This window comes from Hyperoodon ampullatus, assembly GCF_949752795.1.
Source record: "Hyperoodon ampullatus genome assembly, chromosome: 1".
NCBI lineage: Eukaryota > Metazoa > Chordata > Mammalia > Artiodactyla > Ziphiidae > Hyperoodon > Hyperoodon ampullatus.
In genome coordinates this window covers 4,528,041-4,542,411 of record NC_136914.1, presented here as the reverse complement: position 1 = coordinate 4,542,411, position 14,371 = coordinate 4,528,041, and the positions used below count along the sequence as shown (strand labels likewise).

Here is a 14,371-nt window from a genome sequence, read left to right as displayed (position 1 = left end):
CATTTACAAAATACCTTAAAGCACCAACGTCTATACAAAATCAAAAATTCTTCCAATAATGGGCTGAAAATTTTTTGAGAATATAAATTAGCAAAAGTTTTGATTTCTGTAACATTAGGCAGGTTGCAGCAGTACAGACCATTTCTGTGTCTAGGCTCAAAGATCCTGTATTGCACAAGCAGCAGGGAAAAAAATTAATTTAATGATGCTGTACAGAATAAGATCAGACAGAAATAGAAGTTATAACTTTCCCCAAAAGGAGTCAATAACTTCAAAGATCCTAATCGCAAAGATTGGCAGCGGTTTTAATAACGAGGACAATTCATTAGATATGTTTAAAACAAATCACATTTTAGATTTTAAGCCATGTATGTCTAAAAGCATAATAGAATAAATAGTATTCTGAATTAAATTTCGGCCTAACTCACAAATTGCCATAAATTAGAGAGTTTGAGTAATTTTGGTTACCTTCCTTTCCTAAAGAAACTAAAATACATTTTCAGACATTTCAGCCATACAACAAAGTAGAAAATTTTTCTAGCTGATGTAATTTCAGAATTAAAGTTTTCTCTACATTGGATTAGCTACATTCTCAAACTCAAAACAATCAGTTCCAGCATAGACTTCCTTTCATATAGTCTACCAAGTCCAGTCTTAATAAAAGCAGCAATGCTGAACCCAAGTGCTAAAAACATGCGTAAGACAAGATATGATTTGTTTGTAAAGTTTTTCATAAAATTATAACATTTTCATTAAGAATGACTTTGAAATACTTCTAAGTCACTAAAATTTAATAATTCACATGATTCCAAAATCAAAGAATTTCCTACCAATAAACTCAGAAAAAATATTACGTGTGTGTGTGTGTGGACATACACACACACACACACACACACACACACACACACACTAGCTAACAGCCTGTAAAAGAAATTACTCCATTTTTAACACCTCTTCTCTTTCTACGGGTTGCTTATTTTGCTAATTTTAAAAGAGACTCAGAACAAATTCTACCATTTACTTTCATGAAATAAACCTAATTTTGGCTTTATGGCTATGCCACAAATGTCTCTTAGTAAAATAAAGTTGCCAAGGTCTGAAAAGTAATCAGAAATACATTTTAAAGGGGAAATTACATTTTCATTTAAGAATAGGAATTTATGCAGTACCTTGTAAAATTGACTACAGGTAATGGGAAAAAGAGGTATCTCACACATACAAGCCATGCTTGCATGCATGTCAGAGTAGTAAGTCAGGAGGACAAAGCAAGGAGAGTGATATATTGGTATTATATCCAGAAAAATATAAAGGCTAAACAAAATAATTCCACTCTCAATCTCACTGAATTTTGTAGCTTAATTCACCCTGGACCCTTTGAGGCAAAATATATCTTATAGACGATATTCCCTGAGGTTCTCCCCCCCACCCCTGAATGAGCTAATGATAAATGCAATTAAATGGAAACTGTTTTTGAATCTAAATGAACTTCAATAATCTAACTAGCTGGTAAGGGAATCATAAGCTAAAGGAGATAGTTGCCTTGCATATAGACAGAAGCAATTCATCAAGAAATTCAAACTATTTCTATCATAGTTTATTAATGTCAGTCCTACCCAACAGCAGCCACACACACACACACACACTTTCCCATCATTAAAAAAAAAAAAATTCCATAAAATGAAACCCATTCCTCACCTTGGGGTCAATTTTCTTGAAGTTAGAGTCTTCTTCATCCACCTCAAAATAGAGTTCGGAGGAGGTGACAGAAAGAGTGCCCTTTACTACAACAGAGGGGGCCACAAGCTGAGCTGGTGTGGTCAGGCTAACAGGACCTGCCAAAAGGAAAAGACAAGCCAAACAAGTTGGAATGATATTTTTCAAAAAATCAAGTGGATTCAGGCAGAAATTTCATTTAATTTTAAATTCTCACCTCTAGCACCAAATTGCCTGCTCACCCCTTTTACATTTCCAAATTCTGTCCACCCCAAATCTCCCTCTGAAAATGCAAAGTTAGGGTTCTCATACTAAGAGATCTATAATAGGCAGCTAATGATAACAGTAAGCTAGGTTTCAATTATTTTATAGGGAGTCGGCCTAGCTTTGGTCTAATCTCCTGGTTAGAAGGTGGCTCTGCCTAAATAAGTCCATCCACATTCCATTTAGAAAACAAGCCTCAGGCTATCAAACAACATAGAAAAACAACCAGGAGCAAGGAAGACTCAATAGGCTTCCAAGGCCAGAGGTTAGCTTAGAGTTTGGCTGAGGCATGATTACAAAAAGATTACTAGCTTATTAATGAAGTGAGAAACGTTAAACCATATTCTCTGATAAAGATTTTGTGCCAGGTTGACACAAAACCTCTTCCATAACAACTTTACCCCATGAAAGATTGGTAAAAATACTTCTTTTCCAAGCCTGCCTTTCCATTGTTCAATATTGTTCAATGCGTCCAAATCTAGTATTAGTGTAGTTCAGGGACTCTGGGAGTAAACAGCTGGAGGGTGGGTTTCCAAGTGAATGAATTTTTATTGGAATAATCAAATCTCCACAGGGCTTATCAAAAAGACAAATCAGCCTGCTACTGAAAACAATAGATTCACTATAGATAGAAGAGCATAAAGTATATTAGAGCCAAACCTAAAATAAGGACTAAAATAATAATCATACATATATATATTTATGTAGAGAGAGATGTAGTAAGTTTTTGAAATGCCATGTAAATTCCTCATTGTAAAAATCCTATAGGTGACGAAAACAGCAAGACAAGATGGGCATTTATAGTTCCGAATTAATATAGTGCCTGTAAACATGGTACACCTATTCAGGTAATCAATGGGTGAATAAGTGTTTCAAAATTCAGATGAATTGACATTTCTATCGATTGTTAGAAGGGTGTTGGTCCTTAATCTCACATCAATCTTAATGTGTGCCAGCGGGACAATAGGAGGGATGCTCTGCAGAGATCAGAGCAGGTTTTGCCCTCTATTCCCAATGTACAAATACATTGTGTTTGCAGATGGGCAGCAGATAACTGCAGAACAGCCATGATTTCCCAAAGCTCATCCCTATAAATGGATGAAATAAGCAGCTATGTGTTCTTTTGCTGTCTCCTTTGCCCTCCGTACATTAGCATGTAATCCTGAGAAGAAATAACATTTTTTCAATCATTCTCAGACATTCAATTACAGGGTAAGCAGACAGCTGCAGGAGCTGGGGCAGCCTAGGTCCTACAGAAGACCCCTGACAATTTCCACTTCATTTCTAACCCACACCACTTTATTAGTGTGGATTACTTCTTAATCCTATTTCCATTGTCAAGATTATATAATTAAACTCCCCTTTCACCTCTATTACTGTATGAATGTATTACCAGTAACAAGAATAGAAGCAAAATAAAGGAGGAGGAAATGAGTAAATGGATGTGAAGGAAAAGACCAGAGAATAGCAGTGTCCACCTTACTCTCTACTCTTGCCCCAAATCCCTTAACAGTAGGCTCCAATTAATTTTATTTTACTTTACAGAGAGATTTACAGCCATCAGGGAAGATGCCATCATCTGTTTTTGCTTTTCATTATCATTCATTTCATGGTTGCGGATATGTCAGTAAATAAAAGATTTTTCATGCCTTTTAAATTATCAAAATAGTAGATTATGTAACTTTCATCTACTGAAGATGTAGAATCTTTCAGACTTTCCTCCTTGAGGGACAGAACCACAGGCATTAAAGAAAAAAAGGCATTTAATGAATGACTAAAATTTCAAGCTAAACAAGAGAATTTTTCCCATAAGGGAAGTAAAACTGAAAATCTGCAGAGCGCAAATCAAAAATTGCTACATCAGATAAAATATGTGAATCCTGTGAAAAGCCATAGCATTCTTGGAATGGATTTTTTGAGAGAGTTAAATGTATCTGCAGCATGTTCCCTAAGACCTGTATATCAAAGCAAATACCTCATCTACCTCCAAGCTTTATTTACAAAGCAGTTGGCATAATTTTACTTACAGCTCTCATTTTGTAGAGATTAGGTACCTCCCATTAGATGGGTGAAGCAAGTTTGTTTTGTTGTTGCTGTTTTTGTACTTTTTTTCTTTTTCAGTAAAGATTATTCATAAAAGAAAAAGATGAGTAGGGTAAACAGAATAGAAAAATGACACGGAAACTATTGAAGATTGGGGGGAAATGTCTAGAAGAACAAAAACAATCTTCATTTAATGTAATTGTGGGTGTAAAGCTGGTAGTCCTGCTTTTTCAGGCAGAGCTGAAAAAGTAAGTAATTAGATGCGTGTTGGCTCAGAGCTAGCTGAAGTACGTGCACGACCCCTGAATTTACCGGTGAGATTCTCTAAATCTTTCTCGTCCACGGATGACAGAGTATCGTCGTCGCCTTCCAGGAGGATCTCGTTTTCTGAGTTCTGATTTCCTAAAGCCTGACTCTTGATGGACTGTTTTCCTTTAGCAAGAATATCTTCATCTGCAGCTGAAATGAAAAGGAAACAAAGCTGTCCATCAGGTCTGGGAAGAGCACCCTGGCCGAGGGGCAGGGAACCGAGGTAAGGATAGGTGGACCAAGATGGTCAGTTGTTTTTACCCAGAGTCATCCAGGGTGGGGAAAGTGATCAGGATGGCCCACACGCTCCTTCTGACAACCATGATTCCCCAAACCTAGTCTAATGTTACCTTGAACAAGAACCCTAATCCCATTAAATCTGACCCTTGCACTGCTCACTAAGCCTTTTATTTACTTATATTTAGGGCAGAAGAGGGTTCAAAAGCAGCACATTGTTTTGAAATTTGTTAGTAGAAAAAAAAATCAGAACTTAGTTTTGGAAACAATACCTGCTTAACACTGAAAAACAAGGGATACTGACTTATTCCTGTGAATGATATTATAACGACAAACATTCTGAAATGGTTGGGGTGTGGCTGTGAAGGAGAATGCATAAATCCAGAGCTAAGAGAGATCCACAGCCAGTGAGGATTTAGGCGAGACTCTGCAGCCATCTCTGACACTAGTAAAGCTACAACAGCTCTCAGCAGCGGCACGTGCCCTTCCTCTTACTCCATCCTGCCTCTTCCCGTCACACTAACCTCGCCCGCATTTCACCCCACCCGCAGCCCTACTGCAGCCCTTATACAAATCTCCAAGAGCAAGGCAGTGTGGAAACGAAGTGGAGGCTCAAACACTACCTCCTCCATGTGTTTAAACCAAAGGGCTAAGACACCCCGGGGGCAAACATAACAGAAAGCCTGGGATGAGAGGCATCTGGGCAAAGAGCCTCACACCGCCTGAACCGGAGCAGCCTGTGGAGAGCGGCAGCGCCAGACTCAAGGGCACTGTGACAAGGCAGCCGAAGAGAAGGAAGGAGGGAAAGGGTACAGCAAGTACAGAGAGTGAAGAAGCAGCTCTGCGGAGCACCTACAGCCACCAACGGAACCACAAAGAGGAGCACGGGAGCAGCTGAAGGGAGTCAACGCTGAGACTCCAAATTCTGACGTCAAAACCCCATATCCCTCCAAGGTGACTCCCATTGCTCTGAGCAGCTTTCTCCTTAAGAAATACATAAAAGCAGATACTAACTTCTGGACTGGGATTTTTAAAAGCGCATAGGGTCACATAAGGGAAATTTAGAATCCTCATTACACTACTGACATTCCCAGTCTCCAGCTAGGGAAATTCCAGAGGTAAAGCACCTGATCCACCAGGCAACAGCTATTGATATAGAAATAAGATGGCTAGGCTTTTTGCTCCACTGCAGTATCAGCCTAGGCATAAGGCCCCAAACCCAGAAAGGATAAAGCACTCAGTCTGCAGTAACATGACTAATATTTATCTATATAATTTATTCTAAATAGTTAAACTACATGTATCTTACCTAGTTAACTAGACAAATCAAAGCTTCTCTGAGTTTAATAGGTATGGTTATTTGATAATGTTAAAGGTAAAAGTTTATTTTTACCATATTTATTGTACGTTCACCACGTATATCATTTATATGTAATACTTATGGCACTACTTAAAAGAACATAGAAGCTTTCTATTAAATAAGAAAGTCACAGGAAGAGGCTTTCTATATTTAGCTTTGAATACCCTCTATGGATGAATAAAATCTTATTTTCCTTCATACCCACATACAGCATAGTATGCTGCACACATATGAAGGTCTCAATAAATACTTGAAAAGAACTAAAAGTATCTAACTGAAATGGCTCTATTTTCTTAAATGCTATAAAGAAATATACCCAAAAAACACTAATTTTTAGGAAAATAGGAGTATGAGTTTTTATATCATTGTTTATATTTCAAGCATTTATATTTCCTTACCTTGAAATCACAAACATTGCTCTTAGCCCAAACAAGATCTTTTTCAATTTACTATCAATTTTACTAAAAATAAATTGGTCACTGAGAAACACGAGAGAAATCACCATCTTCTATAGTTTGTTATAATGTAAATTATAATAAATTAACAGTTGCCAGTCAGATTTTAGTACAAAATCAGTATGCTACATTCTCATTTCCTGGGTTTATAATTCCTTCATCAAAGCAGAAATAATAATAATAATAATAATAATAATAATAATAATATTAAATACACTTATCATGTGCCAAACTATTCAAAGCACTTTACACATTTAACTCATTTAATTCTCATCTACCCTCTGCTAAATTCTCCTTTTCACATGAGCAAACAGGCCCAGAGAGGTTATATAACTTGCTCAAGGCAACACAGCTGGTGATAAGTAGAGTCAGGATTCAAATCCAGTCAGTGTGGCACCAGCATCTGGGCTTCTAACCACTATGCCATAGAAAATGAAAATAACCAATATACAAATATGAATGTATATGTAATTTACTGGTTAGTTTACTAATTCTTATGTTTCTCATAATGCATTTTAAAAAGCTTAAGTCAGGATTATAATAAATAAGTACAGAATAAAAACATATTCATTTCCAAACCTAAATTTGATGAGCATAGGCCAAACACATCAGAAAAAACTAAATTCAACAGCTCGATCATTACTTTCTCTGATTATTGCCATACATGTCCTGAAGTACACCAAGCTTATTTGAAAGAAAAAAAGAAGGAAAAAACTCTTTAATCTGAAAACATTTACAAAAAATGACAGTAAGAATAGTCAGTGGCAATGCACAATGGTTTAAAATAGCTCAGTAAATAAATTACATTCATTTCAATGACCACTAAAAATAATTTTTTATCCCTTCCAACTGAAATTTTAAAATTTTAAATATGTTCTCATCATGCTGACAACAAATTAAAACACAATAGCTTTTGAATTAAAATTTTATGAAAAAAATTTAAGTACTATAGGTCTACTGTATGCATACAAACACCACTTTTATTTATTTATTTACTTATTTTTACAAGCTCAGATTCTGGAATTGTTCAACCTCAACTGAAAAAGCTCTTGTCATGGAAAATATGCAGCTTACTGATATTTAGAATGGTTTTCCTGTAATTAACTCCCCCTTGAGGATTTTAAGTTAGCAGCAGTAAAATTACCAACAGTACTCTAATACACACCACATGCGCTGGTGTTCAATTCTCAGTGGTCTAATAGCTTTCTGCTAAAGAACTTCTTTTTTTTCAAAATTAGAACAAAACTGTCCCAAGCATAAAATAAAAGAAAATTATCATATTTATATGTGCTGGGAAAAGCGTATTTTTAAATTTTGTTTGTCTTATACTCAATCAACCATTAAAACAAGAATCAATTATTTTAATATTTTCTGTGAATATATCCTACACTTGTATAAAAGTTAATTGGATGAAGTCAAAATATACTTTTGGTTCAATTTTAAAGCTTGATTCAGATCTTCTCTGGTTAATGAAATTATTACCAAATATGATAACTGTTTAAATTTTTCATATCACTATCAACAAACTGCCTTCACTAATCTCATATATTATTCAGATTTAATATTTATCCTAACTTAATAACCAAACTGCAATTGTTACATAAAATTGGAGAAATATGTAAAAAATGTTTTCTTTGAAATGTAACTTGTGATTCCCTGAGGCTAAGAGCAATGAGAGGGCTCAGAGAAAAGCTGGTCCTCAAAATGTAAAGTTCAAGTTCTTTAGAGCTAGCTCTGGGCATGAGTTGATTTATCTATGCAACACAGACTAGGTAAGTAAAATTAAAACAGAAAAAAGAACACAGAAAACTGTTCTACCTATGATATATAAATCCCTTTTTAGAAGTCCACTGTGCAAGTGAACTGGAATTATCAATAGCCCGTATTATAGTAAAAAAAAAATTGATACATTAAGAATTAGCCACTTTGTTAATTAAAAAAAAAAGATAACTACTGGGATAACAAAGTGACCTCAACTGTACATAAAATAAATATGAGTGTCCACTTAGTGTGACGTGCAGTACATACCATAACTGTTTATTCTGAACACGACACATAAAGAATACCTTATATACAACTATTGTCCTCAACTAATTCCCCTTTATAGTTTATGCAATTTCCAAGGTCAAGAAAATTTACTCTAGAAAAATTAGTGAAACTACAAAGGATAATTAGGAGAACAAGCCAAGTTCATCTCTTTGTTTGTTTGTTTGTTTGTTTGTTTTTTGTGGTACGCGGGCCTCTCACTGTTGTGGCCTCTCCCGTTGCGGAGCACAGGCTCCGGATGCGCAGGCTCAGCAGCCATGGCTCACGGGCCCAGCCGCTCCGCGGCACGTGGGATCCTCCCAGACCGGGGCACGAACCCGTATCCCCTGCATCGGCAGGCGGACTCTCAACCACTGCGCCACCAGGGAGGCCCCCAAGTTCATCTCTTAATGATCATGGGCTTCTCAAAAGTTTTAGATAAAGAACCTAGTGTATTTGATCCTAAGAAGGAAGCAGTAGTATCTGGCATTATTGAAGATATGAGAGAATGACATGATTTAGGATCTTTACATGGTCTGTCATTCCTAGAAAATCAAATGAGTTACTTGTATCATTCCATGTGATTGCAAGATACTTTTAAAACTATGTTAAATACTCCTCATATACTTCTATTAGCATGCACATTCTCTACAAAATAAAAAAGTCTTAAATTCAATAGGATTCTAGTGCTAAACTGCTTTAGCATTTGAAATAAAATCAATCTCTCCACCATTTAAAACATTTTTTACATGGCTTTAATTTGAATATAAAATTCCCATTATATTTTTTTTTTTTTTTTTTTTTTTTTTTTTTTTTTTTTTTTTTTTTTTGCGGTAGGCGGGCCTCTCACTGTTGTGGCCTCTCCCCTTGCGGAGCACAGGCTCCGGAGCACAGGCTCAGTGGCCATGGCTCACGGGCCCAGCCGCTCCGCGGCATGTGGGATCTTCCCAGACCGGGGCACGAACCCGTGTCCCCTGCATCGGCAGGCGGACTCTCAACCACTGCGCCACCAGGGAAGCCCCCCATTATATTTAACAACGAATTTTAGAAGACAGCATAGCACAATGATAAGAAAATCTGACTAGTCATCAGTTAACTTGGGATTTAGCTCTATATCTACCAAGAATTATGTTGGACTTTTGTTTCCTCAGTTTCCTTATCTGTAAAGAATAAAGTTAGACTAGACTTTAGCCTTAGGTTCTTTTCAGATCTAAGATGCTCTGATAATAAATAACTGACAAACTGGTCTCTGTGCATTAGGAGAATGTTACAAATCATTACAACTGATTCCTAATAAATTTTAAAACTACAAAATTGGAGAAAATGCCCTCAAGAATCACATATGCACCTCTGTTTCCTGCTGCTAATTTCCATAAAGGATATTTAATCATAAGAGGAAGTATTAATTTTAATTTAAAAATATGACTCAGTTTCTACAAAGTTAAAGAATTCTCCCATTACAAAATGACTTTTATAAATAACCACTTTGGAGGGTCTCTCTTTGAAAAATTACCTGAAGCTCTTTTCCCCAAGCAAGTTAATGTGAACTTGGGAAGGGCAATTAAATTGTCAGAATTAAAAAATTTGTTTTTAACTAGAAGGTAGCCAGAAGTAGAGTCATGGGGCTGGTATTGATCGCCTGAACAGAGAACATCACTCTTCAGGTATTTACTCTGCCACCCTTACACCAGAGGCTTTCCTTCAAATCAAATCAATCTATAAAATAGACGGCTTGTACTACTAAACTACATAACTAATCTCCAACAGTATTTCTATTTAGATGTCCTCCTTTGATAATAATAATATAGTTCGTGATGTTTTAAGATTCTGCGTTTTCAAAATGTCCTGTCTCCTGTCCTGATTTGTAAATCAATTACAAATAAAAGTGAGAAGTCATAAAATAGTATGAAACTGACATACTGTCCTCAGTAATATCTACTTTAATTATTCAAATTCAACATTGAAGCAGAGTATTCATCCACGATAAATTCTATAATTTCACATGCTTTTTGATCACATTCACTGTTTGTTTTGCATTCTTGATTCTTAATATATTTATTTTTATTAGCTTCCTAATTGTAGTTAAGTTAGGATAAAAAAAAGTTTTACAATTAACACAAAATTAAAATTGAACATCAACTACAAGATACTCTAATTAATAAAACATTAAAAAATTAAGCTCTTCGCCTACCTAATGTATTAGCATAAATTACGCCGACATCAAACAATACCACACTACAATCTGGGTGCTGAGTTCCAAAACTAATAGTTCTTTATTATTTAAAATTAAAAGTATATAAAATATGATTAGTTAGAGCTTTTACCTTTTTTCAAATAATGTTATATTAAATATAACATATCCCTTAATTGGAAGCATCTACCACACATTTAGTTTTTAAAAATATATTTCAGATTTAAATTTATATTCTTAATCTTTCAGAGTACTTTAAATATTAATCATTATGAAACTAGCATAAAATATTATCAAATAGAATGGAATTACATAAAATGCTAAACTTTACTTCTCTCTCTTAATTTAAAAGTGCATAATAAAACATAGATATCATTAATATTACATTAAACTTTCAATTACTATTTAGAGTAATTACAGTGAAATCTGCTCCTATACAGGATTTTAAGTATTCAATGACAGTAAGCATTGCTAATAAATATCTTTTTTTAAAATCAGACTGTTAGCATTAAAACAGTTGACATGATAATGTTATTTTAAAAGGTGAAGTTCAACAACAAAATTAAAATTTATTCATTATGAAAAATCCTATAATTTCCCAAAGTTGAATGTACTATTTTTGATTGAAATGATTTTAATAAGCTCTGTATTAAATCTATACCACAAATTTTAAATTCAGTTACTGCTACTTCTTTCAGGATAAAGGACTAACAATTTGCCTATATGCAGTTTTAGAAACCAGGTCCCCCTCTCCAGCTATAAAAGGAAAACTTTTCATAAAACTATTTGTATTGTCATTCATAGACTTCAGAACTCACAACTCAATGTTAAATGACAGTTAATAAGACAGAAAGATACTTATTAAATTTTAAGTGCATATGGTAACATCTTTTTTACTGAAAAGAATAAAACTACATAAAGGTTAATTTTTTTCAATGTAAGGGTCATTAACCAAAGCCAAAAAAACAAAAACAAAATGAAAGAAAAATAAAAATAGATATATAACTCTGAAATGTATAGCACCACGTAAAAAGTACTTGAACCTTAAAAGCAAAAGTGGCCTAATTAATTCTACATCTTATTTCTCCTTCTCCACCTCCTGTAGTTGAAGATGCAGGGCCCTGCAACTACTATTGCTTTTAGATCACTTTGTTATTGACTATTCTCTGTATGATCATTTATTTTAAAGGACTGATGTCACATTTGGTGTTATATCTGATGACATATTGTGGACATTTTCTTCCAGAAATGGCTCTTTAAGGCTGAGTGCAAGAGGTTAAGCTGCCTGACTGAGGCCAAACCTAAGATCACAGACTTGTAATCTAAATGCTTAATATCCTTCTTGAAAGTAATTTAACATTTACTTTGTATACTACATACTATCATTTAACCATAAGCTGCTGCATGTTAAACTAATACCCTGAAAAAGGGAAATTAAAACTATTTCTCATCTTACTAAAACTAACCAATATTTATTTTATAAAATCAAAAACAATTTAATATGGAGAGGTACATTTTCCCCATGATCAATACATCTTAATTGGCTTTCAAAAATTATAAAACATTATGTGAAACCCTATGATCAAAGAGAGTATATTATCAAATCCAAAAGACTTTTTCAGTTTTTCCAATTTGCTCATCAGGCTTCTATCTAAACTGAATCATAGTGCTATGCATTATATCCAAAAAGGGAAAATGTTTTGTTAAGCTCTGATAACAAAATGATGCAGAACAGGAACATATGAAAAGAATGTCTATTCTCTTTTTCCAGGAGGCGTCTATCACAACCATCTACAAATCAAGGCTCAGAAAGTATCTAAGCACTTGGACATTTATTACCAGCTCTCCCGCTTCATCATCTCATGCTAAAATACCATGGTTGAGGGAAAACCATATACACACAACAGAACCTAGAAACGTATTTGGTTTGTAAATGCTGTCTTTCTGATATTCATGGATTTAAGACAGGCATCCTGGATTAATTTACTCAAAGCTGAATGTGTCACTTAAAAGGAGAAATATTTTATCTCCCTACTCTGAAACAAAGGGTCTATGTTAAGTAAGTATTGCATGTGTAACATAATAAATAAATACACTTGACACCATAATTTAATAGGACCCTACACTAACTATAAAAAATTGAACTTCTGTTTCTGGGGTGAATAACTGTGAAATGTGGCACTGGACCATTTTACAGTACCTTGTAGTAATGAAGTTATGCTCTTCATTACCAAGTACTGTACCTGCTGCTATTGGCAAGGAGTGGTTTATACACTGACCATGTTCCACGGCTGTTTTTAGTGTCGCTTCAGGATGTGTCGATCCTAGAGGGTTACGCACAAATCGTCGCCGGCGCCGCAAGTCATCTTCCCAGTAGTCGAGGCGCCAGAACTCACGAGGACGACTACAATGAAACAGAGAAGCCACATATGTTAGCAATTATCAAACAGCGTGGTAGCACTGAATTTCTGCATAAAGCTCTCCTTGTTTGCTCTGCCTTTTTTTTCCTCCCATTCCTCTTAATTCTCCCTCCACCTCACACTCCCCTTTCTGCAATCTTTAACTTAGGTATGTCCTTGAAAATAACAATATCACCTTCCAGTCTAAGGAACTCCTTTTCCTTTTTCTTGGAAGGTGAAATGAGCACTAAATACATCATTTTGAAATGAATTGCTGACAGTGTGATCAGTTTCCCCACACTCTAGTGGCATGTGCTCTGATTTCAGCCTCATTTCAGCCTCAGCAGGGCACCTTTCTCTGTGGCTGCATTTATAAACCAGAATAGGGAGAAGGCTATTATAAATATGGTATAGCATTACCTATATTAATCAAAGTCTGTCCCCCTGCATTTTTCTTCCTAATTTGTGCCTTTTTGCACAAGGTCAGTAAATCATACCGTGAATTCTTGGTCCAGAAAGTGTTAACTTTAATGAATATCTCAGTTACATGGTTATGCATGTGATAATAAAATATTACTCTGTTTAGATGTGCAGGAATTTAATTAAAATAATCTCTTAAAATATTCATTACATTTAGCCCCTGAGGCTTAGAACAACACAAGAAAATGCATTTCTTTTCCATTTACTGTTTTTAAATAAACCATTCCTATAGAGTGAAACAGCAATCTATATTCAAGCAAATCAGATTGGATTTCTGTTTTATGTAGTCTGTTTTTATATTTAATTAAAAACTACATGCTATATGATGTGTAATAATTGCTATATCAAAAGCATACTTTTAGAAATGTATTTTTAAAGGGTTCACACAATTCAAGTTCTACTATATTTTCCCCAATTATGTAGATCTTTTACATGGCAATATATAAATGTCAACTTTCTCTCCTATTAACTAATCGTGATCTAGCATGTTGTAAAATATTTTCCTTAAAAAAACCTCCGCAGAATGTATTTATTCACTAAAGGCACACAACACGAAAACCTCTAAGTTTCAATAATGAAATTTAAAAATTCATAATCAAAACTTCTGCAAAAAATGACTAATGCAAAATAAAATCTCACTTGTATTTCATGAGCTAATAAAATTGTACCTGTCAGCTTTGACAAACTAGTAGCCTTGACCAATTGATAGTCCCAAAATACCTACATAAAAGTTACCCATATTTTGATGTTTTAAAGATGCTACCTTTAAAAATTCAAAATAGATTTGTAAATAAGTCCTTCAGTAATTAAAAATTATCTCAGATTAATAAAAGCATAGATAACAAATAGTGCATTATTTAAAGAAGATATTTTTTAAAAACAATAGGAATCATAT

The 14,371-nt window shown here is 34.7% G+C and overlaps 1 protein-coding gene across 4 annotated transcripts in view; it reads right to left on the bottom strand.

Annotated features, from left to right (window-relative positions):
- LRBA (LPS responsive beige-like anchor protein) overlaps positions 1–14,371 on the bottom strand; it is a gene marked incomplete at both ends in the record, with an annotated part of 768,451 nt that overhangs the window by 297,934 nt on the left and 456,146 nt on the right. For 2 of the 4 annotated variants that reach the window (XM_079699417.1, XM_079699416.1), the window contains 3 exons: positions 1,696–1,832; positions 4,333–4,473; positions 12,871–13,001. In XM_079699417.1, coding sequence (XP_079555543.1) covers positions 1,696–1,832; positions 4,333–4,473; positions 12,871–13,001 — 409 coding nt within the window. Of the gene's footprint in view, positions 1–1,695; positions 1,833–4,332; positions 4,480–12,840; positions 13,002–14,371 lie in introns of all 4 variants that reach the window. The other 2 variants (XM_079699415.1, XM_079699414.1) reach the window with 2 other exon arrangements.